The sequence below is a fragment of the Echinops telfairi genome, unplaced genomic scaffold, assembly GCF_000313985.2.
Source record: "Echinops telfairi isolate 266 unplaced genomic scaffold, ASM31398v2 ScPeMD7_6;HRSCAF=24_1, whole genome shotgun sequence".
NCBI classification, from domain to species: domain Eukaryota; kingdom Metazoa; phylum Chordata; class Mammalia; order Afrosoricida; family Tenrecidae; genus Echinops; species Echinops telfairi.
Genome location: NW_022103903.1, coordinates 22073502 through 22099722, shown reverse-complemented (window position 1 = coordinate 22099722; position 26221 = coordinate 22073502). Strand labels below are relative to the sequence as shown.

Here is a 26221-nt window from a genome sequence, read left to right as displayed (position 1 = left end):
TTAACTGTTTCTTTCTTGTATTGTATATTTAACTGTATATGATTTAACAGTTCATTCCTTGTTATATATCTACTTATCTTTATAAATAAATATATTAAATTATCAGCAATTTGGTTTTATCTCTCTAGAGAACCCTGTCTAACACAATGCCTGAGTTCAGTCCATTGATATTCAGGGTTATTGTCTCAATCTGCGGACTCTGTGATGTCATCTTATACCTTTTTTATTGGGAGTTTTCCTACTTTCCTTTCTCCTAAGTGTGTTGTGCATATGTGTGTGCGTATCATCCTTGACTTCTCTCCATCCTTAAGCCAACAGTATCTTAGGGTTTGTTTTCTCTTTGTTTTCCTCTGGGTGAGGCTGTTCTATGTGGTGGTCTCTTATTTATGCTTGGGTAGTGTTGTTCTTCTGCCCATACTGGGTCAGCAAGGATCTTTTGTAGGGCTGGGTTTCTTCTAACGTATTCTTTGAGGTTTTCCTTGTCTGGGAAGACTCTTACTTCTCCATCTATCTTGATCAATAGTTTGGCTGGGTAGAGTATTCTTGGGTTTGCGTAGTTTTCCTTCAATTTTTGGAATATGTTACTGAACTCTCTCCTCTTCTAGATAGTTTCTGCTGATAGGTCTGAGCACATTCTCATTTGGGAACCTTTATATGTGATTGCTTGTTTTTCCCTAGCTGCTCTCATGATTTTCTCCTTTTCCTCAAAGTTGGATAGTTTAACCATTATGTGCCTTGGTGACTTCTTCTTGGGATTCAGTCTAGTTGGTTTTCTTTCAGCCTTCTGAATGGTTGTCTGGTTTTCATTCATTAAGCTGGGGAAGTTTTCCTTCAAGAATTCTCTATTGTTGCAGATGACTTCTTTGTTGTGTCTTCCTCTGGTAAGCCAATGATTCTAATGATGTTCTGCTTCATAGCATCAGACATAGCTCTTAGGTTTTCTTCAGCTTCTCTGATGATCTTATTAGATTTTTGTTCATGTTTGTTAAAGTCTGCTTGGCTGTCCTCCAATTCACTGATGCGGTTCTCTGATTCTTCCAGTCGATTCTCAAGGTTCGTGTTTTTGCTACTGGTTTTAGTTATTTCCTCCCTAAGCTCCTGTATTTCTCTTTGGTGTATGGCCTTTATCTCTATCATTTCATCCTTTTTCTGTATTGTTTCCCTCACATCCTGTATGACTCCAAGCAGCATTCTGAAAATTTCTTTCTGTTGCAGCTCAATATCTGCTCATTCTATGTATGCTGTTATGTTCAGGACATCTTCTTCCATCGCCTTTTGTTTCTCCTATTTTTTCATTGAGGTCGTTGGGGCTGATGGCTGTTTGCGTTGTGTTGTAGTAGAGGAGCCAGTTGCCATTTTCCAGGGAGTCAAAGAACACTGGCTCTCTCTGGGAGACTTTTAGGAATGCTTCTTCGAACTGCCTAGAGCTAATATTACTATGGGATTAACTTACCTAATATTACTATGGGATTTATCCTCCCATGGCTTCCCTATCATGGGAGTGCCCCAGAAGGCTTGTGGGTTGCCTGCCTTGGTGTTGCAGAGGTTGGGCAGAGGTTCCTGCAACAGCTTGGAATCTTGATGAGTGTTGGCCGAACTGCCTTATGCCCCCAGGTACACAAGCAGGAATTCCCCAGTGAGAAGTTGGGCAGAGTATCCCCTGGAGGGAAAGCAGGGCTTTCCCTAGCCTCGGGCTAGCTACACCGGGTGGAGCTCACCTAGCTGGGTGTGGTGCAGGCATAAATGCCCTAGGCTAAGGGGAGTGGTCTGGAGGTCAGCAGTGGAGTGTGAGAGAACAGGAAAGAGACAGAGAGGAGAAAAAAAAATTAAGAAGTAAGACTGTTTAGACTGTGCGGGAATATAGGGAAGAGAGGGAAACAAGAGTAACTGAGGGAAACAAAAGCAACTATGTAGCTGAGTCCCACTCCCCACCAGTGGAGTTGCAAGGGTTTAGTCCCTGCCCCGAGGAAGAGGCAGCAAGTAGCAGCTGAGCCGAGAAAAAGCCCCTGTGCAGCCCTCAAAGACCGTGGGGGGACAGAGAGGAGAGATGTAAACAAAAGCAACAATGTAGCTGAACCCAAATCCCTGCCTGTCGAGCTGCGGGGGTTTAGTTCCCACCCAGAGGCGGCAGTGGCAAGTTGTGGTTGTGCTCAGAAAAAGCCCCTGCGCAGACCTCCAGGGTTGTGGGGGAATGGAGAGCAGAGGTGTAAACAAAAGTAACACTGTAGCTGAACACCGATCGATCCCTGCCCATGGAGCTGCAAGGGTCCAGTCCCTGCCCTTAGGCAGGCGGGGGCAAACTGTGGCTGTGTTGAGACCAAGCCCCCCTATAGGCTTCAAATCGTCCCGGCTCCGGCAGCGACAGTGGCGGGGTCAAGGTCAAGCCCCAGCTGGCTTCCACTGAGGTAAGCCTAAAGCCCCCAGCCCCTCAACATCCCATGGGTCTGTGCCTACTTATCTTTATGATGCTCATCCTGCGTTCCAGCTGTGTTAAAGTTTTCTCTAAGCAACTCTCCTGGGCTGGATTCTGTGGAGGCCATCTGGTAGGTGTCACGCCATCGCCATCTTCCCCCATCATCCCCCACTATCATGATCCCAATTCTACCTTACAAATATAGCTAGAACAGAGGATGTACACTGTTACAGATAGGAATGGGAAACACAGGGAATCCAGGGCACATGATCCCTTCAGGACCAGTGCTGTGAGTGGCGATACTGGGAGGGTGGAGGGAGGGTGGGCTGGAAAGGGGGAACCAATTACAAGGATCTACATATAACCTTTTCCCTGGGGGACAGACCACAGAAAAGTGGGTGAAGGGAGACGTTGGACAGGGCAAGATATGACAAAGTAATAACATAAATTATCAAGGGTTCATGAGAGGGGGGATTGGGGAGGGAGGGGAAAAATGAGGAGCTGATGCCAGGGGCATAAATGTTTTGAGAACGATAACGGCAATGAATGTACAAATGTGCTTTACACAATTGATGTATGAATGGATTGGGATAAGAGTTGTATGAGCCCCTAATAAAACAATTTAAAAGAAAAAAACCCAACATTTTCTTCAGACCTTTTAATTTCTGTAATTCTAGAGAGCAAAGACATCTCATGATGCTCCATGAACTCACAAACTGAAATCAACCCTGGTTGCACAAATGGTTAAATATTCTACTACTATCCAAACGTTTGGCAGTTCAAACCCATACAGAGGCACCTCTGGAAAGAGATTAGGGAGGGGGCAGGTAGGTCTGTGTAGAGATTGGGGGCGGTGGTTGGGGAGGGAGTACAGGTATGTCTGTGTAGAGATTGGGGGCGGGTTTGGGGAAGGGGTACAGGTATGTCTGTGTAGAGATTGGGGGTGGGACTTGGGGAGAGGTACAGGTATGCCTGTGTAGCGATTGGGGGTGGGGTTTGAGAAGGGGGTACAGGTATGTCTGTGTAGAGATTGAGAGCGGGGTTTGGGTATGTCTGTGTGTGTGTGTTGGGGATGGGGGTGTGTGTCTGTTTTTGAAAGGCCACAGCAGTGAAATCCTTTTGGAGCAGTTCTGTGCTCTGTACACGTGGGGTTGCCCTGAGTTGGAATTGATTTTACAGCAACTAACAACAGTGGTCCCATGATCTCATATATTCTCGTTAAGTTGAAAGTACACCCCTACAAAGAATTAGAGAGGAAAACTGACCATTGAACCACAGTAGAACTTCAAGTTCAGTTTAGAAGAGTTTTTATTATTACACTAGATTTCTGAGCAGTTGGGAAATAGCACGCCACCTAAAGATCTCATGTCATGAGAGGGGTGCCCTGAAACTGCTGTTAAGAGTTGTCTGTGTTCTTTTTCCCACTTCTTCAAAGGGTTAACTGTTTTCTTCTTTTTGCAGGTAAGGAGGGTATTGTAAATTTTCGTTAATAAGCCCTTTGTCTATTGGGTCTTTGCTAAAAATCCTCTCTCAGTCTGTGGGCTGCTTTGTTACCCTCTTGGTAAAGTCTTTTGATGCACACAGGTGCTTTATCCTTAGTTAATCACATTTGTCAATTTCAGATTCCCCTGCCCTACTGTAGTTAACCTTTGTATTCCCTGGACCAAGGTTCTTAGGTTTGTCCCGATTCCTTCGCTAATGGCCCTGATGGTTTAGGGTTTTACTTCTAGGTCTGTGACCCACCTTGAGTTTGGTTCCTGTGCATGGGGTGAGGTAAACATCTTGTTTCATTTTCCTACAGGTGGATATCCATTGTTTCCAGCACCACTTGCTGCTTTTGGGGCCCTGGTCAAAGATCAGGTGTATGTATGCTGATGGTTTTATTTCTGGGTTTTCTACTCTTTTCCATTGGTCTATGTATCTATCATTATGCCAGTACCACGCTGTTTTGACCACTGTGGTTTTGTAGTAGATGTGAAAGTCAGATAAAGCGAGCCCTCCAACTCTGCTCTTCTTCTTGAGGAGATTTCTGCTAATTCTGGGCTTCTTCTCCCTCCATATGAAATTGGTGGTCAGTTTTTCCAATTCTCTGAAGATGATTGTTGGTATTTGAATCGGGATAGCATTAAACTTACAAAGTGCCCTAGGTAGGACAGACATCATTACTATATTGAGTCTTCTAATCCAAGGTGTCGAAGGGATCAGGTTTCAGGCATCAAAGAAGGAAAAATCATATCACTGTGTGCTCGCCTTCCTGATATGATCGCTGAGGACAAATGGTGGCATAAGCAAGTGTGGTGAAGAAAGCTGATGTTGCCCAGCTATCAAAAGATATAGCATCTGGGGGTCTTAAATGCTTGAAGGTAAACAAGTAGGTCATCTAGCACAGAAGCATCAAAGCCCACATGGAAGAAGCACATCCAGCCTGCGTGATCATGAAGTATCTAAGGGATCAGGTATCAAGCACCAAGGAACAAAAATCACATCATTGTGAATGAGGGGAAGTGCAGAGTGGGGACCCAAAGGCCATTTGTAGGCAATTGGACATCCCCTTACAGAAGGGCCTCAGGGAGGAGACCAGCCAGTCATAGGGCAGTACAGAAATGATGAAACATACAACTTTCTTCTAGTTCTTAAATGCTTCCCACCCCCCCACCCCCACTGTCATGATCCCAATTCTACCTTACAAATCCAGCTAGACCAGAGGATGTACACTGGTACAGATGGGAACTGGAAACACAGGGAATCCAGGACAGATGAACCCTTCAGGTCCAGTGGTGAGAGAGGTGATACCAGGATGGTGGAGGGAAAGTAGGGTAAAAAAGGGTAACTGATTATAAGGATTTACATATAACCTCCTCTCTGGAGGTCGGTCAACAGAAATGTGGGTGAAGGGAGGCATTGGACAGTGTAAGATATGACAAAGTAATGACTTATAAATTATCAAGGATTCATGAGGGAAGGGGGAACGGGGAGGGAAGGGAAAAATGAGGAGCTAATGCCAGGGGCTCAAGGGGAAAACAGATATTTTGAGAATGATGATGGCAACAAATGTACAAAGTGCTTGACACAATGGATGGATGTATGAATTGTGATAAGTGTTGTATGAGCACCCAATAAAATGATTAAAAAAAAAAAGTTGTCTGGGCTCAGTAAGTCTAAAATCCAGATCTCACTCAAGTGGAAATGCACTTCTTCAATTCCCAATGGGTATTCTTCTTGGAGAAGAGACAGACAAGGGTACAATGTCTCCAAACCCAATGTTTTTCAAAAGCACATCACAAAGGAATCATAAAAATTCAGGGAACAGACTGGTTTTCAGCTTTCCAAAAGTATAAAATGGAAAAGGAACTCCAGCTACCTTTGACCTGTTCTAAAGGCAGGATGAGATGTCCTGAGCAATCTAGAAATGGTTCACCCAAAGCAGTGGAACCTAAAGTTTTTGTGGTTTAATTTTATAGCATCTCTTTTCTTCCAATGTAGCCTCAGAAGAGTTACAGGATGGAGCATAATTGAATAAATAGAGCAGGTATAAGATTTCTGCAATATATTTTGCATTATTATAGGTACTTGATGGCAGTGACTCTCAAACTCTAGAGAGCTTAAGGTGACTTGCTAACCAGGCTGAATTCAGCCCTTATTTCTAGATCGTCTGTATGGGAAAGGCCAGAACCATGACTTGGGATTCATGAATGAAAACAACAGCAATAAGGAAGGGAAAAAAAACAAAACCCAAAACAAAGATGCTTCTGAACGCTACAGTCTTGTCTCTAGAGAATGAATAAATCAATGTTTCATAGTTACATTTTTAAATGGGTATTTTGGTTTTATTTTCATTTGACTTCAGTCTTCCTTGGACCCCTGAAGGTGTAGTGGTTATGCGTTGGGCTGCAACCTGTATGGGCTTTTTACTCCAGTAAACAATTACAGTCTCATAACCCACAGGGGTTGCCATGAGCAGCACTGACTCAATGACATAGAGTTTGGTTTGGGTTTTCAGTCTTCATTAGAGATTTTATTATGTTAGCGAAAAGGGGTATTAGTACATAGAAAATCTATTATGGCTGAGAGATGTGTAACTATAGCAAGTAATAAGGAAAGATGAACTTGCTCTGTCCCTTATCATCAGGGAAACTTAGCAATTGAAAATAGATTACTTTAATGACTGCTTTCAGTGGAGGAGGGGACATGGGGGGTGAGTAGTAGAGAAGAAGAAATCAAGTTGTTTACCTGGTAGGTTCAGTTCTTCCAATTCAATCACGGAACGATTGCTGCTATAATAGTCCTTCAGCAATTTCTGTAGATCTCCAGGGGTTCCTGGTTTGGGTTCTGATTTTGCAAGAATATCAGTAATTTTCTTCTAAGATATGAGGAGGAAATGGGGGAAGATATATTAGAATGGGATTTGGTTGAGGATAGGTTGATTTAAAGTGAATGTAGCATTTGTTAATTGTCAACTGTGAATGTGGGTCTTCGAGGTGAACTTGAAAAAAATTTAGCAAATTTTTTTTTTGGACAGAACTATCATTTTGGAAAATGAATAGAAGAGCTAAAGGACTTTTTGTAACTATTGGACCTATGGCTTGGAGGAGAACTGAAATTCTTGTAGACATCTCTGGATTAGGATATGACTTTCTGCTAAAAAAGAGGAAATCTTGTTGATATGGAAAAACTAGCTGATTTGTATTTCTGGGAGGATGAATTTTGAAAATTTCTTGCCCAACCTGATTTTTGAGGTGCTCAGTCTGTCACTTTGGGTTTCTGGGGTCAGAACAGAATTTGCAGGAGTACTCTGAGCAGAGGTGGCAGTGAAAGGTGGTGTTTGACCTTGGCTTCTAAAGTTTTAGGAGACTGTCATAAAAGTCTATGGGAAGTAGACCACATTTACAGGAAATAATTTACAACATCTATTTTGATTTGGACTCATTTGTGTAGCACTTCATGAATGCCTGCAGTGTAGGAACACACAATTATTTTTTCAATTCTCAGCATAAACTTCCCTTCTCACTTCCTTCTAAGGTTTCACCAAAGATCCAGAAAGCACCATTTCCCTTTCTCCTCCCTCCTCTCCCTGCAGCCATTTCCCTTCTTTCCGCAGTAGTCTCAATTCTACACCACTGCCAAGATTGGTCAAGGTTTTTTCAAATGAATTAACTTAGAAATATGTTATCAATGGGCACATATTCGTGTGACCTCAGTTAAGGCTAAACTCTCTAGCGAGAGTTCTGACCTAGAGAAGTTAACACTCCTGAAAGCCATTAGTGTACAAACTATCAAAGAGAAGTTAAAGTCACTTCTTTAAGGACTTGCCAGACCTCAACCAATTTGGCATCTCTTGTCTTCCTATTTGGCCATTTGTGAGAAAAGAAAACATATGCAGAGACCCTCTTAGCTTTCTAAAAGCTTGCTGTTTAAGTAATTGGGTTGAGTCCATCTTCTTCCCTCTAATCCCAATCATATTTCCTCTGCCGACTTCAGCAGTAGACTTTTCTTGGCAGGGAGAGAATCACACTGCTGTTTGTGCAACTGTGGTGGAAGGCCAAAGCTAACCAATTTTTATCCTATGTTGAAACATGAGACAGTTTGTATAGGAGCAACAGAGGCTTCCCTACGTGGACAGGCAAATGTGAAAAGGGAAGGGAGCTTAATAGCCTGAAATTCTGGTTCCAAATTAGGGTCAGAAATGCCTATGTTTACACTACCTTTAGCTGCTTATTATTTTCTTTGCATTAGTACTCAAATATCTTAGATCTGAAAGACTAGACTCCATAGACTAGACTGCAAGAAAAGGAAGGTTGGTAAGTTTCTTTTCTGGGCAATCTGATTCATGATGGTTGCACTCCATCTCATCCCACGTCAGAGAGGCTAGAGGGCAAGATGGCAGTAGGCCCTTTCTAGAGTTGTTAACACAAGCCTGACCTTTTAGCCAGCGTGAAAACAGGGTAGATGGAAGAGAGGCTTGATGCTCCTTGAGATGGATAGAAGTCAGAAAAGTAAAATAAAATATATTTCACTACAGCAGAAATACCATGCTGAACCTGACAAATGTCCTTATCTCTGGAGTATTAGAATGACTGTCTTCTCAAAGTACCATGTTTACAAGTGTGATGAAAATCATGGGAGGCCCAACTTCAGAAGACAGCATTAATAGTACCTTCTTCCTCCTCTTGGTCTTTGTGGCCTCCTGCTTCGTTTCCTTTGGATGTATCAAGAAACATTCTTTAGGCTATGAAGAGATACAAAGAAGAAAAAGTTCCTCTTATATGAGACATCAGTGAATGGCATAAATCTCTACGCGTCCCTCGCCATGCATGTACTCTTCAGTCTCTTGGTAACATCTACATACAAATTGCTGCTGAGACACTCACTGTCGACTGCAATGCAGGGTCTGGGTTGAGAGAACATGAGGCAGTCAAAAAGGACAGAGGTATTCCGGCTGGAAAATCTTCGCACAAATGTTGAACAGTGTATAAGCCCATTTGAGGTAGAAGTATAAGGTACTCAAAATTAGCATAGTAAACAGGGTTACAAAATACAGGTAGAAATAGATGTGATTAAGATGTAATAAGACAGTCTTTGACTAGAGTGATTGGGATTTTCCATGAATTAGTTATTTGTGATTCTGCATTTCACATCACTGTTGGTTTTTTTTAATCATTTTATTAGGGGCTCATACAACTCTTATCACAATCCATACATACATTAATTGTGTAAAGCATATTTGTGCATAATTGCCCTCATCATTCTCAAAACATTTGCTCTCCACTTAAGCCCCCGGCATCAGCTCCTCATTTTCCCCCCTCACATCACTGTTATTTTTTAATTTTAAAATTGTACATTGTCCAAAATACAACTGTCCTTCCTCTTTTCAATATGCATAGAAAATCTAAAACAGGATATACTTACTGACATTTTTATAAAACCAGTTTCATCTATGGTGACTACAAAGTGAATGTTTTTGCTGATGGTCTTGGTCCACAGCACCCAGAATAATCTATTTTGCCTGTGGCCCTGCCTACATAGTACCCTATATAGTTGAGAGCTATTTTTTTATCCCAAGGATTTTGTTTTGTTCTTGAATGTAGAAAACTGGTAAAATGGGACTAAGACCTTGATTTATAAAAAAGAATGCCTCATATTCCTTATTGATTAGTAAAAATCAGGAATATAAAATATTTCCTGTGCTGGATCTTTCATTCAACAACTTCCAACAAGTTGCCAAGAAAGATAGAAAATGTAAAGTGAAAGCATTCTGAGTTTCCCCTTGATTAAGTTTCTATTCCAAGTGGACGAGCACTCAGTTTAAGCTAGTGAGCTACTAACCAGACTGACTCTTCATCTGATTACAGATGAAGCTTTCTACTCAAGCTTGCAGACAGCCTGCAGATTAAGAATGGTGGTGGCCTGGAGCCAGGGAGAGACATAACAATACATAATTTCTTCACGACATGAAGTCAGGACCGGCAGTTTCTAGACTCCATTTCAGTTAGAGGAGATGTAGATTCTAAAAGTTCAGGATTAAAGTAACATAGGAGAGTCTTGAAATTTGGGGCTCTCCTCTCAGTGAAAACCAAACCCAAAAAAGCACAAAGAGCAATTGCATCATAGCTAAAGAAAGATCTTATGACCTAATTTCTTATTTAGAAAGTTAAGCTGCCTTTTGGATTCGGATGTGCCAATTTGATGCTGGTACATGCCAATTAGAAACTGGGCCAAGGACACTAATATGTCACAGAAGCTGCCAGATAGTCATAAGAGTCCAATTACAAATGAGGCCAACATTTAGCACATGCTCCTAAGGCAAAGGCCTGGATACAATTAGTAGATCCCCTAAGACAAACTTCAGTATCTCAATATCAAGGTCTCAGGAAGCAGGTTTAGAAACGTGTTCTATTTTCTTATTTAGAAAGTGTGCTTGTTCTTAAAGTATGCTCAACTTGCCAGGCTATGTCAGGTTTACAAAGCCAATTAACTCAAACATCACACAAATCAAATCCGGAAACGAACTCAGTTATAAGGACACAGACTCTCCAATTATGGAAGAAAAATAAAAATGCAATTCTGAATCATATATGAAAGGATAACGCCCCCCAAAAAATGGGGAGAAAGAAACTCCGCTGGGTGGACCCCAAGTCTGAAGTCTATTTTTGGAATTACTCGGGGACTTGTTGCTTTGCTCCCCTTGCTGCTCTGTTGCGTTCCTTTCCTGTTTCGCCGCAGTGTCAGAGGGTCAGACCAGGCACAATTCGCACGCTGTCCCCGTAGTGCTAGGGTTCAGTGAGGGGATGTTGTGTCTTGTGGTGGGGCCAGCCCTACAGTTCTTTCTGTGCATTGGCTGCTCTGAGCAGGTAGGTTATCCCTGTGGTTTGGTGGGCCAGGTTGCAGTCTTCTCCCTGCTTCTCTCCCCATCTCTTTTCCTCTTAGTTTGGTCCTGTGAGGTCTGGGCAGACCCACCCCTCTCCCCGGGCTGTATCTTCAGTGCTGTCCTCTGTAGAGCATTCTTCTGGGGCGGGGGTTGACGTAGCTGGGATTGGGGCGAGCCCCGCAGACCTCTCTGTTAGTTTCCGGCTTCATGCTGGTACGTTGCCTTCAAGGCTTGGCGCACCAGATTGAGATCAGGTCCCTCTCTCCCTTTCTTGGTTGCCATCCTCGCGGAAGTCCCTGTAATGCCATTTATTTCTATGGAATGTAGCAATTGTAAGTACGCTGTCTGAAGGACAACAGTTTCCTCAAAACATAATACATAAATAAAGGTTTCTAATGAAGAAAGAAAACACTTCATGTTCTCAGTTCTTTGCAATGTAAAAGGAAAAGAAAAGAAAGGATCGCCAAAAAAGAAGAAAAGGATCTCTTAAGAACGATTCTCCTGGCAAACCAATCTCAAAATTCCATGAAAATAAAAATAAACAAAGTTAAAAAGGTATGGCTCTATAAAGGACCAAGAAACTACTTGCAGTGGAGAGATTTCAACAACGTTTTGGAAAGTGAAAAATCATTAAAAGTAGATGACTTAGCGGAGAGAATGGTAGTACCTGGGGGTCTGGAGAGGCAGAACTAACAATAAGTTAAGTTTGTTTGACCTGCTAGATGGAAAAGGTCGAGTACTTGGAATCATAAGATACTAGAGACAGCAAAGAACTGAAGAGAAAGAGATTGACTGAAGGTTTATATTTAGAAAACTTAGCCCCAGCCCCTACCCTCACTGGGCTGTATCTCTTACCCAGGCAGTCAAGACAACTATAAAACCACCACTTCCTCTCACCTTGTCCTTCTTGGCAGCAAACTGGGAGGGGTGGGGTGGGGTGGGGGCTAGGAGAATTAAAAGAACTCTGGCCCAGTGGAGAGAGTGCAGTGATGGAGACTCATCTCCACCACCTGTCCTTGTTCTAGAATGTCTGGAGCCAGACATATATTGAGACAGGAGACAAGTGAATTCTTCTCTGGACAAATGAATGGCTTAAGAGAAGTTCCAAGGAGCCCTGTGGCACAGTGGACTTACACGGTGAGCTATTCACCATGGTTTGAAAACCAGCACTCACTGCAAGGGAGAAAGAGGAAGCTTTCTGTGCCATAGAGATTTCCTGCCTCAGAAACCCGAAGAGGGCAGTTCCACCCTGTGCTATAAGGCTGCTTGCTATCAGTTAGAATTGACTCAATGACAGTGAGTTTGGGTTTCTAAAAAAAAGATGCCAATGATACAGTATGACCTTCCTACGATAAAAATCCAGCTTGTTATCCTATCACTTGCTCACAAAGTCTACTAATTATCAAGCCCCATTCCTGCACGAAATCTTTCCATCAGCTTTTTAGTGTATCAACACTAAGGAAAGTCTCAAACCTAACAGAAAAAGCTAACAGTACGCAAACAGGGAGGGAAGCCAATAAACAAAGAGCCCTGAGAAAAGAGAGCCAGTGAAAGATTTTATAGCTTTGAAATAAGCTCCCCCACAACACAAAAAAAGTCAACTGCCATTAAGTCGATTCTGTCTCGTACTGATGTGACATAGGATTTCCGAGACTGTAAGTCTTCATGTCAGCAGATAGCCTCACCTTTCTCATATGGAGTGGTAAGTGGGTTTGAACCTCCAGCCCAATTCCTAAGATACAGCACCACCAGGGTTCCAACTACAGGATACTATAAAAATGAACAGTCAAAATATTTAAATATCAAAACAAATAGAAAATTTGAATATAAAATGTAAGTAAAGAAAATCTCCCACATAGAAAGACAAATAGAGAAGACAGTTAAGAAGATTAGAGAACCATCCCAAGAGATTCAATATAAGGTATTACAGAAAAATAGCTCATATAACACAGTGGGAGAAGTCATGATCAAAGGGAAAAAAATACAATGAAAATTTTCTGAAACGGTGAAGAAAGCTGATGGTGCCCAGGTATCAAAAGATATAGCATCTGGGGTCTTGGTGGCTTGGAGGTAAACAAGTGGCCATCTAGCTGAGAAGCAGCCAAGCCCACATGGAAGAAGCACACCTGTGTGATCATGAGGTGTTGAAGGGATCAGGTTTCAGGCATCAAAGAAGGAAAAATCATATCATTGTGAGCTCACCTTCATGACATGATCGCTGAGGACAGATGGGTGCGTAGGCAAATGTGGTGAAGAAAGCTGATGGTGCCCAGCTATCAAAGGATGTAGCATCTGGGGTCTTAAAGGCTTGAAGGTAAACAAGCGGCCACCTAACTGAGAAGCAACAAAGCCCACATGGAAGAAGCACACCAGCCTGTGTGATCACGAGGTGTCGAAAGGATCAGGTATCAGGCATCAAGGAACAAAAAATATCATAATATTGTGAATGAGAGGGAGTGCAGATTGGGGACCCAAAGCCCATCTGTGTGCAAATGGACATCCCCTTACAGAAGAGTTGCGGGGAAGAGATGAGCCAGTCAGGGTGCAGGGTAGCAACGCTGAAACATACAACTTTCCTCTACTTCTTAAATGCTTCCTCCCTCCCACTATCATGATCCCAATTCTACCTGACAACTTTGGCTAGACCAGAGGATGTACACTGGTACAGATAGGAACTGAAACACAGGGATTCCGGGGCGGATGATCCCTTAGGACCAGTGGTGTGAGTGGCAATACCGGGAGGGTGGAGCAAAGGTGGGGTAGAAAGGTGGAACCGATGACAAGGATCTACATTTAACTTCCTCTCTGGGGGACAGACAATAGAAAAGCGGGTGAAGAGTGATGTCGGAGATATGACAAAATAATAATAATTTATAAATGATCAAGGGTTCATGAGGGAGGGGGAAACGGGGAGGGAGGAGGAAAAAATGAGGGGCTGATATCAAGGACTCAAATAGAAAGCAAATGTTTTGAGAATAATGAGGGCCACAAATGTACAAATGTGCTTGACACAATGGATGTATGTATGGATTGTGATACCGTTGTATGAGCCCCCAATAAAATTATTTAAAAAAATGTCTGGAATATAAAATTCCAGATTGAAATCCCATCAGGTTCCTAGTAAAATGAATAAGGAAAAAAAACCTGTACGAAGTTACATTATCATCAAATTTCAGAGCACTCGCAAGCAAAAAAATAACAAAGAAACAAACAAACCCCCAAACCTCATCAAACTCAGTGCCATATCATATCAACCCTACAGGACAGGATAGAATTGCTCTTGTGGGTATCTGACTCTGTAACACTTTATGGAGCAGAATGCTTCATCTTTCTCCTGAAGTGGTTTCAAATTGCTGACTGTGCAGGTAGCAGCCTAATATGTAACCACAACACTCTAAGGGCTCCTAAAAACCTCAACACATAGTATAAAAAATACAAAGGATTGGGAAAAAGAATGGCATCACATTTCTCAACAGCAATAATGAATTCTTTAACTCTGTGAACTATGCCCTCAAAATATTTTTTAAAAATTACTTGCTAATTATATTTTCATATACAGCCAAACTATTTATTAATCAAGTGTGTAAGCAGAATAGACATTTTCATCTATTTAAGGTATCAAAATTTTACTAGCTGCCAGATACTGAAGACTGTGCTGCAGCAACCCAAGGGGCTATCCCAAGAAGAAGGAAGATATGGGATTCAGCAAGTAGGGAGTCCAACACAAGACAACTGAAGGGGATACTTCAGAGAAGTCTCAGTTGCTCAACCAGTCTGCAGAATAACCAGCTTAGAACAGAATCAAAGCATGGGGATTTACAAGAAAGAGAAGAATAGAGGTATTTGAGCACATAGAGAATGCTATTCATGGGCATGGGTCAGAGAAGAGAAAACACAAGGAAACAAATAACAGTCGGAACACAATGAGCTAGAAAAATGAAGAGATGAGGGAATTAGTAAAGGCATGAAAATAGAGATATATAAGAAAAGATAGATGATCACAGCGTATCCTTTCTAGTTGTATCCCCATGGTCAGAATAATGTAATAGTGACAACTATTTTTACCAAAAATGTGATCTTATGGTGTTGGCAGAGGAGGTAGAGATTGGAAAGGGAATAAGGGTAGATGGAAAATAGGTCATCATATACCATGTCAGGAAGCTAATAGATTATGTCTGGAACAGAAATCAAGAAATAGCAGTACAAATACAAAGTTGTAAATAAGGAAAGCAGCTAAAATGGTTGAGCGTGACTAATAGCTCTAGGAAAGATCCAAGGTGGGCAGGGGGGGAAAGGGGATGGTCTTCTTTTTCATGCAAAATGTAAGTAATGCCTGAGTTTTAAAATGGTGAATAGCTATTACTTTGGTTAAAAAAAATAGTATTTAAATTGGCATACTTTGTAACAAAATGAACACGCTCATTATAAAAATGCAACTTTTGAGTGCCTTTTCTACATGGTCAAATGTTATTCAACATACATTCGTCAGAATGACTAAAATTTAAAAGATCAGTAGCTCCCAATGTCAGCACGCAGATGATGTAAAGAAAACTCTGATTTACTGATGGGGACAGTACCAAAAGCACAGTCATTTTTATAAACTATACATGACTTAGCAATTACACCCCTACATATTTGACAAAGAGAAAACAAAATACATGTTCACAAAATGAACAATACATGCATGTACATTGTAGATTTATTTCTGGTAGCTCCAATCTGAAAATAATCCAGGTGTCTTTCAATACAATAACAGATAAACCAGCTGTGGCATATTCATACAATTGCATTTTACCCACTAATAGAAAGGAATGACCAACTATCAATAAATATGGGTGAAAGTGAGTAACCTTATATTGAATGAAAGAAAGTATAAATAAAACAGGATTATATATTGTGTGATTTCATTTGAATGAAGTTCTAAAAGAAGCAAAACTCAATTTCAAGGAAAAGTATCAAAACCAGTGGATGCCGCTGTAATGAGGGACTTGAAACGGGAATCACTGGGGAGAGGTATGAAAGGGTTCTGGATTGATGGTGTTATTTTTCTTGATAGGGCTTGTGTTTCAGAGTTGTATTCATTTTTGAAAATTCACAACTAGCATACTTAACATTTGTGCATTTTACTGTATGCTAACTGTACCATACACACAAAGAGCACTTTAAAACAAATACTGACTTTTAGCTAAAGCTAAAGTGTCTGAGGATGGTATCTGCTGATTTAGCAAATGTGTAAAAATTAAGATGGGTTAATGAATGAATACTGTGCCTTGAACACAGTGTTCCAAAATTTGGGGATTTTGAAGGCATTATGATTGAGAGCTAGCAGAAAGTGAGAACAATCTTCTTTGAAACATGGTAGAAAGTTTAGGAATACGACTGTCTGCTGTCATGTGGAAGTTAGAAAATATGCCTAATGAAATGAGTACTCTAGTTAAGGAGATTTGCAAGTAATGTTAGAGATGCCACCTGGTTTACTTGGGTGCAGGGGTGGGGGGTGGGGTGGGGTGGGGGTTGGAGTCGAGTATAAAAGATAAAGTTACAAAGAAGTGCTGTTAAGGATGAAGTTTAAGGTGGCACTATAAGAATTTTGTTAAGACTTCAGAGAAAAATGGCAGTGCCTCAGAATTCCATTCAATAACTTAAAAGAAGAGTGAGCCTTGCAGTCTTTAAACAAAATGCTTCTTCTAGGAAACTTAGGGCTACCATCCCATGTTTGTCTAAGCAGGGACCAAATATAGAAAAAACACCCACTAGAAAAATTTGTGGGTATGACTTTTGCCTAATGGACTAGGCCTAATGGAGGAGGCCTAGAAAGTTCTTAATAGACATATATGCAGTAACACCTCTAGTTTGGATTGAAAAGATCAGTTGCAAACCAGTGAAATATCTCAAGAAAGCTAAAAACCATAGAGAATTATTGTTTTGCCTTGAGGTTTAATTAAAAAAAAAACTTCCAACATTTACTCTGCTGGATTTCAGAGTGGCTATAGATCAATGACTCCTTTATACACCATGTTTTCTCTCTTTTAAATACAAATGCCTGTAGAGATCACCTCTGTTTGCTCCGGAATTGTATGTTGGGTATCTGGTAGTGGTAGTGTAGTGGTGGGGCTAATTTGCCCACTTAATTTCACAGGTTGCAATACAATGTTCTCAAAGAGCCGTACTTAAGGAACTAAGCCTGAGGAGACTCAACTGCATCTGGATTTCATTTAGATGATGAGATTTTGGGCACTGAGTTGAACTGTTCAGGAAACATTTTGCAACCCTTGAGAGACAGAGATGCAAAGTGAATATATTCTGCATATGCCAGAGGGCAGAATGTGGTTAGCCAGACTTCAAGATCATTTTCAATGGTCCCAGTCTCCTAGTATTCATGGCTTTATATAATATTTTGAGTGATTGGATTTAGTGACCTGCATCTAACAAAGAGAATATGGCAAAAGTGTGGAGACATCACTTGTGAAATCGGATTATAAAAAGACTATGGCTCTTGGGTAGAATTAAAAGACATTATGCTGAGTGAAATTAGGCAATCACAAAAGAACAGGTATTTGTATGAGACCACTGTGATTTTTTTTTAATCAAGAAAGGCTTATATACCAAAAGAAACAGACTGATGATTACCAGTGGTGTAAGGGAAGGAGAAAGGGGAAAGGGAAGCTAATATCCAACAAGCACAAGGGGTGGGGTGGGGGAAGATGGATGGAACTAGGTCATTGGTTGGGAGATTTGATAAACTGTTGACTACAAAAAGGATGATCTAACCTGTAAAAATCTAATTCACAATAAAAGGCTTTAATAGATAGATAGATCCAAGTAACAATAAAAAGGTTCAAGAAGTCAATCAATCAATAATAGCTAGATAGACTCTGTCTTGAGTCCTCCGGCTTGCTCTTCTTGCATTATCCAGCCTAGGGGAAGCCAGTTGCCACATCGTGGGACAAACTATGAATGAGGAGTAGCTCACATGGGGGACAGCTACAACCTGTCCCCCCACAAGAACCTGTCCCCCCACAAACAAACTTAAGCTAATTAATGAATGGTTTCTTCCCACTTGTGGCCCCAACCTCAGCCTATGACTTAACTTTGCTGATGTTAGATGTAGAGCTAGAGGCACCAATCTGGCAAGACTGTGAGAAAACAGAAACTACTGTTTTAAGAGGCTACATTTTGTGGATATTTACTCCAAAACAATAGATTGATGCACAGAGGAACCAAATGGAGAGATAGGTATGGGAAGGAAGAAGACCCTTCCAGGATTGGACAGTTCTCTTTTCTCTTTGCAATAGCCAAGAATACTCTTAGAGAGACTGAGTGTGAGGAAGGCATTGGATGTGAAACAATTAGTGCTGCAATAAGGGAATGGCAAGATACAATGGTAATAAGTAAATGAGGAGGGAAACAGGATAAGCACTTGATGCAAATTCCTTTATGATCCAGAAAGATCAACAAATGGCTAGCTGAAGCAAAAAGTGCAATGTGGTCTCCAAGCAGAGAAGGCTAGGTCATGGAACCACTAAAGGCTATTGACATCATAGAGGCATCAAGAAAAAGTCATGAAATCCCTCGTAAGGGATTTTATTCTGGGAACCATAATTACAGAGTCACTAAGGCTGGCTCTGAAACAGCTAGTGCCATGGAGGGAAAGGGATGATGTCATCTCTAGAGGAGGGAAATTCATCATTTACTTTGGAAGCAATATCTGGAAAAAAACCTGCTGGCAAATCCTTATATTTACTTATTAAGCAGGTCAAGATGATTATTTAGATGTGAAGTGGTTCTAAAGATGATGTAGTTGTATGGATACTTTTTTTATAGTTGTAAATCTGTTGCTTGAAATAATGGACAGATCAGAGGATGAACTAAGTCACGCAAATGTGAGGCCCAGCTGTGGCAAAGAAAGGACACAAAAAACTCAAAATGTGGTGATATTGGAGCCTAAGTGGATATTACAAATGGGAGCACATGGCCAGGCAGCTGCTGGACAAGCAGGAAGAAACACTTGAGAATCAACAAAATAACTATTCAAATTTTAAAACAGAACAAAACAAAATCACGAGAAAAAGATTTAAATCAGCTGAAAATATACTTTTTCTTTCTTTACATTTTTTCTTTTTAATTCAAGAAAAACAAGTAATCACTTAAAAAAGCCAAAAACCAAATATTCAGTCATGTCTACCAAATAACAGGGTGCTAGAAAGTGTCCCCCACAAACAAAACTTATGCCGATTGCTGTCAATGTTTATTTCAACTCATAGCAACCCCCCTGGACAGAGTAGAACGGCCCTCTGGGTGGTGAAGGCTGTAAACCTTTTTGGAAGTAGGCTGCCTCACCTTTTTCTTGTGGAGTACACTGGTAGGTTTGCACCTCTAATACATTGGTGAATCCCCTCTGGCCATGGACCAGGGATGTGAACAGCCTTGCTATCATGCAGACTGCATTGGAAAGTGGATTGCTGCAGATGCAGTTAGGTTAAAATTTAGCACCCTATTGATAACTTGATCTCCCTTGTGATTCATTTAAATTCTAGCTAGTTTTTAATATTTTCAGTTTTAGTTTGTAATATTCTAGTTTTAAAATTATTTTTGATTGATATTTTAATGTTTTGTTTTGTTATATATATTTTCCCTCTGTCTTACTTTTATATTGGTTGCTTTATTGATATATAATTAATATACCATGCATTTGTCTATTAGCCATGTATATAGTTCAATGCCTTTTCTTTTTTAATTTTTTGCTCAAGTTATTTTATTTATTTATTTTTAAAGAAAAGCAACTCAATATTTATTCTGTTTTCTCTTTTTTGCCATTGATTTTGTTTTCTTTTTTCTTTTTTTATTATAAATCATTTTATGGGGACACACATAACTCTTCTCACAATCCATACATCCACACATTGTGTCGAGCACATTTGTACATATATAGCCATCATCATTTTCAAAGCATTTTCTTTCAACTTGAGCCCTTGGTATCAGCTTCCTCATTTTTCACCCTTCCTCCCTTATGAATCCTTGATAACTTATAAATTATTATTTTTTTCATGTCTTGCACTGTCCGATGTCTCCCTTTACTCCCTTGTCTGTTGTCTATCCCCCTGGGAGGTGGTTATAGGTAGGTCATTGTGATCGGTTCCCCCTTCCCCCCACACCTTACCCTTACCCTCCTGGTATGGCTACTCTCAATATTGATCCCGAGGAATTTATCTGTCCTGTATTCCCTGTGTTTCCAGCTCTTATCTGTACCCACGTACATTCTCTGGTCTAGCCAGATTTGTAAGGTAGAATTAGGGTCATGATAGTGGTGGGGGTAGGAAGCATTAAAGAACTAGAGGAAAGATGTATGTTTCATCAGTGCTATACTGAGCCCTAACTGGCCCGTCTTCTCCCCATGACCCTTCTGTAAGGGGATGTGCAATTGCCTACAGATGGGCTTTGGGCTTCTACTCCGCACTCCCCCCTCATTCACATTATGATTTTTTGCTCTGGGTCTTTGATGCCTGATACCTGATCCTATCGACATCTCATGATCACACAGGCAGGTGTGCTTCTTCCATGTGGGCTTTGTTGCTTCTCAGCTAATGGCCGCTTGTTTATCTTCAAGCCTTTAAGATCCCAGATGCTATATCTTTTGATAGCAGGGCACCATCAGCTTTCTTCACCACATTTACTTATGTACCCGCTTGGTCTTCAGCAATCATGTCAGGAAAGTGAGCATCCAAGGATGCTGGATTATGAGAACAAAGTGTTCTTGTGTTGAGGGAGTACTTGAGTAGAAGCCCAATGTCCACCTGCTTCCTTAATACTAAACCTATAAGTATATGTACATAGATCTATTATCCCATCGTCATATATAAATATATTTACATATGTACATGCCTCTATTAGATCTCTATAGATGCCCTTTGCCTCCTAGTTCCTTTCTCTATTTCCTTTTACTTTCCTCTTGTCCCACCATCATGTTCATCCTTCATTTGGATTTCTGTAGTTCCTCTAGGTTACATTGCCCTTGATCAAGCCCTACCTGACCTCCTACACCCTCCTTGCCATTGGTTTTTTTGGTCCCTTGTTGTTCCCTTGTCCCTGGGTTTGTTAACACCCACTTCTTTTCCCCTGTCTCCCCCTCTCCCATTTCCCACCAGAACTGTCGTTCATTGTTTTCTCCTCTGGCTTGTTTATCCAACCTATCTTATTTAGATATACATGAAAAGATAATAATGTGCACAAACACTAGACCAAGCAAAATCAACAATAGAAAATAAAACAATAGCTCCAACAACAACATAAAAGCCAATGACAAAAAAAAGGCCTATAAATAGTTCCAGGTTTATTTGTTGTCCTTTACAAGTGTTTTCTAGTCGAGTCTGATGGGGTGCCACGCCCTGACCCCAAAGTCTATTTTTTGGTGTTCCCTGGGGACTTCATTGCTCTACTCCCCTTGTTGTTCTGTTGCATGCCCTTAGTGTTTCGCCTCTGTGTGGTGAGGTCAGAGTGGGCACAATTCCTGCAGTGTGTCCAGTATTGCCCCCTGTGGTGCTATAGGTCAATGAGGGACGTCTCGTGGTGGAGCCAGCCCTATGGTCCTCTCTGTGCATTGGCTGCTCTGAGAAGAAATATTGTCCTCAGGGATTGGTGGGCCAGGATGTGCTTCACTCTTTTTCCTTCCCCCATCGTTTGCTCCTGTGTGTTCTGATCAGACACGTTCCTCTCCTTAGGGTGTAGCTTCAGTGCTGTCCTCTGAAATGAGTCCTTCTGCGGGGAGGAGGGCTGTCCACTTAGTTGGTAATGGGGTCCTTTATATGTATGTTTTTCTGAAATCCAGGATGGTTAAGTTTATAGGGACAGTAACTAGATTAATGGTTCTTTGGGGTTATGGCAGAGGAAGTTGGAGGGAGATGGAAAGCTAATAACGATGAGTACAAAAAACAAAGAAAATGTTCTAAAACTGTGGAGATGATTGTACAATGCTTCTTGATGTGATTGAAATACTGAGTTGTATGATATGTGAATTATATGCCCCCCAAAAGAAAAGTACTATGGACTACCAGTAGAACAAACAAATCTGTCTTGGAAGTACAGCCAGAGTACTCCTTAAATGCAAGGATGGTGAGCCTTTTTCTCATGTACTATGTACATGTTGTCAGGAGAGACCAGGTCTTGCTTGGTGAAGTAACGGAGGAGCGAAAAAGAGGCAAGCCCTTGAAGAGAAGGACTGCCACCGTGGCTGCAACCACGGTCTCAAACGTAAGCACAATTTTGAGCGTGGCGCAGGCCTAGGCAGTGTTTTGGTTGGTTGTGCACAGGTTCCCTAGGAGCTGGGGCTGACTCCATGGTACCTAACAACGTTACTGTGGAAGCCTTTGTAGCTGAATGATAGGTGAATTTGTCATAAATGACAAACCCCTTTTCCTCACTTCTGGCCCACTTTTTCTTTTCTCCCTGTTGTTCTCTGCTATTTTTCTCACATGAGGGTTATAGGAAAGAAAATCTAAGGAAAAAGCAGGTAAAAAGCAGGTAGAAAGTTAGCACTGCTGGTGGTTTCACCCGTAAAAAGACAGTGAAGATGCAAGCTCCGGTGAGTTTATTAACGCAAATTGACCCTTTTACTGATGGGTCCTGAAAAAGTGATGAACTAACAAGAAAAAAATCCAGGAAAGAACTATTGAAAATGAAAGTTAAAGATGCATGAAGAAAAAGATTCATAAACACATTCTGCATGTTGGTATTAACTAGGGGCAACTGTCAGAGAAGGTGTGATGGTGGCGAATACTCTCAAGTAAATTAAGCCCTTCTTCCTACAGCAGTAAATCTGGAAGCGTCACTGAATCCTGTTCACTTTGGGTGACTGTGCTGGAATTTGAAATACCAGTGACATAGCTTCCTGCATCACAGCAATACACAAGCCACCCCAGTGTGACAAACTTTGTAGCACTATGCAAGTAAAAATTGCACCTGGTATAAGGAAGACTGTAGAAGAATTGATGCCTTTGGATTGTGGTGCTGGAGAAGAATATTTAAAGTACGATGGGCTGCTAAGAGGACAAACAGATCTGTACTGGAAGAAGTAAGACAAGAGGGCCCCTTAGAAGCAAAGAGGCACATCTTTGTCTTACATACTGTGTACACGTTGTCAGGAGAGTCCAGACCCTGGAGAAGAACACTGAGTTTGGTGAAGCGGAGGGGCAGTGAAAAGTGAAAGCCTCGAGAAGATGGATGGACACAGCGGCGGCAGCAATAGGCTCCGGCACAGGAACAAATGTGAGGACGGTGCAGGACCGTACAGCGTTTCGTTGTGTGGTGCATAGGGTTGCTCTGGGTTGGAGTTCTGGTGTCACAGTAGATTATGTATTGGGTTAATAACTGCAAGAGAAGCAGTTTGAACCCAGCAGCTGCTCCATGGGAGAAAGATGAGGATTTCTGTTCCTGTAAAGATTTATAGTCTTAGAAACCCAAAGAAGCAGCTCTACTTTGCCCTGTGGGATCACTATGAGCCCAGAATTGACTTGATGGTGGTGAGTTTGGTTTGAGAGGAAATTAATTAAAAAGTTAAGGATGGTAACCTGTAGGTCTTTGAAAGAATGGTAAAAATTACAACTGAGGAAGAACCTTTGAGCAAAAATACTCAATGGATGAAGAGAATACATATGCATACTTTCTGCATTCCCTTTCTCACAAAGAAAAATCATGAACAAAATGACACGTACATTAACTATACTAAGTAGGACTTCAGGGCATGTGCTTTGTCAACCATTGTTTGAAGTACTTAACAAATATAAACTCATTGAAACTGCACTACAATTTTATACGAAAATACAATTGTGATCATCATTTTAAAAATGTGACTGATATACAGAGAATTTCAGTGACTTGCCCAAGATCACACAGCTTGTAAGCACCTATGTGGTAAACTGATTTTTACAATGATCCTTAGCCTGGCCACAAACTTCTGAGAGAGTGGAATGCATTTATGGCTCCCTACAATAAGAATAAGCTCACAAATCACTGCTTTGAAGACATTAGCGTCTGACGGGTTAGTGGCTCTTTACAAAAGCAGAGAGTAGTGATGGCATCAATTTAGCAATTATATAGCTGCAAATCAATGGAGCATTTCAAAGCCCAGTAGAATAACCCAAAGGGCCATAAAGGTCATAAGGACAGAAAGTGAAGGTTATTCCAGGGGCCGTTTGTGGAGAGATGGAAGCAACAGTCTCTGGTAAGCCAGAACTTCACAATGAGTAGAAACAAGGTGCCAGGTGTCCGCTGGCAGCATGGCATGTGTGACACTCCCTTCCTGGGTTTGTGTGAGGGCTAAGTTTGCAAATCTTCATGCGATTTGTCTCCTTCTGTGGTAGTTATATAATTGTCAATTTAAGGATTAACCATGTAGGGTTGGAGTCTAGCCTGTCAATCACATCATAGCCAATGAGGCTTCTGTGTGGGCATAGCCTTCCCCTAAGGATTCTGGGAATTCCGGTATTTCCTCCCTGGACGTGGGAGACTCTCTGCTCACACCCAGGGAGACATAGCAGCTGACAAGATACATGGACCCACCCTGATACAGCCCTGGGTGCTGGAGAAGCCATGCAGAGATCCCTGCCAGCGCTGAGATGTTTCCAATGCCACTGGATCCAAAGACTTTGTACCCACTGGCCTGTGATCTTCTGAATTCGGTGTCATTGCATGTGTTTTGTGAGTCTGAAGAGGACTTTATAGATTGGTATCAGACATATGGGCTAATATCGGACATATGGACTTGATCTGGACTGGGCTGGGATGTTTTCTCACTGTTCAATTGCTCTTATATATAAATCTCTTTCTTATACACATATGTGTGTCCTTGGATTTATTTCTCTAGTCTACTGAGACTAACATACCTTATCAGAACGTTACCCCCAAAGAATATAGTGGGATGTTTGGGGAAACTGTGATACAGAAATTGAAGATATCATTATAATAAAATATAATCATATATTTACATTACCATAAACCCCTAATGCTGAAGAGGGGTGAAAGAAGGGGCCAGTACTAAGGTACTAGCCCAAAGATGGGCAGTGTGGCAATCTGTTCCTGTAAAGGTGACTCTGTCCTACTGGATCTCTATGAGTCCAAACGGACTCAACAGAGCACAACAATAACAAGAGGGGGCAGAGGGTGGTTTCAGAAACCAACAACACCTTTCCCATGGTGACTGCTACCTACCTGTTTGGTTTTCTTTGCCTGGGGAAGAACTGGAGTTGTCTCCTGCTGCATCATCTCTGTGCCTCCTCCTCCTCCTTCACCATCTGATGCTTCTAGCAAAGGTAAAATTTAAACATTTAGAAAGGGGTCTTTTTCTCTCTCCCTTCTATTAGGGGTGCAACATATCTTGAAGGTTCTTTACGTTGACTTAATAATTCGATTCTAGGACGCTGAATTTAAGGAAACAATCCCTAATGAAGATAGAGACTTAAGTACCAAGATTGAACTCTTACTTATAAAGCTGAAGAACTGAAGATTATCTCCATGTCTAACAAGAGGAGATGTTACATATTTATGTAATATTCATACAATAACACTTTTGGCAGGCTTTAAAATGTCTATTCAAGGGGGAGAAAGAGGGAATCAATCACAATAATCAACGTACAACACGCCCCTCCCCCCGCCAAGGGGGACAAATGACAGAAACATGGGTGAAGGGAGACAATGGATGGTGTAAAATATGAAAATAAAAATAATTTATAAGTTATCAAGGGTTTATGAGGGTGGGAGAGTGGGAGAGGGAGGGGGAAAAAAGAGGAGCTGACACCAAGGGCTCAAGTAGAAAGAAAATGTTTTGGAAATGATGATGGCCACATATGTACAAATGTGCTTGATCCACTTGATATATGGATTGCTGTAAGAGCTGTATGTGCCCCCCATAAAATAAAAATAAATGAATAAATTAAAAAAAATGTTTATTCAAAGCTTACAATGACAAAAAACATCTTAATTATAAATGATCATAATTACCATTTATTGCACAATCACCACATTGGGCTTCATCTAGATATTAATATGTTTAATCCTTACATTATCACTGATTCTACAGCCATCAAAATCCAATTTCAGATAAGAAAATAAACATTTAGAGAAGAGGGGTAATTTACCCATCAATGGCCCCCAAAGGCCATCGTCCTCCCTTATAAATTACAAGGCCTACACCCACAGCAGCCCCTGAGACCCAGGTACCGGCCCCTAGGGAAATATCACACAGTCATGGTACGCGGATGAAAGGTAAGAAGCCACTCTTTTAAGAATTTTCATTATTTTTCCACCATGAAAAAGATGAACTCTTTTTCTAACAATCAGGAAAAATAGACGTTGTAACAATGTTTCTGTCTAGAAAGCTCTTGTGACCACGTGGCTCTTACTTCCAATAATGCCACCTTGCTTTCCAGTTTTCAGCAGTTGCTCCTTTTAAG

At 41.2% G+C, this 26221-nt stretch overlaps 1 protein-coding gene across 1 annotated transcript in view; it reads right to left on the bottom strand.

The window, feature by feature from the left end:
- The window catches only part of CMSS1 (cms1 ribosomal small subunit homolog), a 477754-nt gene that overhangs the window by 35997 nt on the left and 415536 nt on the right, over positions 1 to 26221 (bottom strand). The window contains exons 2-4 of the mRNA XM_045286233.1: positions 24981 to 25072; positions 8568 to 8639; positions 6644 to 6773 (exon numbers count right to left, since the gene is read on the bottom strand). Of these exons, the coding sequence (XP_045142168.1) occupies positions 6644 to 6773; positions 8568 to 8639; positions 24981 to 25072 (294 nt within the window). The remainder of the gene's footprint in view (positions 1 to 6643; positions 6774 to 8567; positions 8640 to 24980; positions 25073 to 26221) is intronic.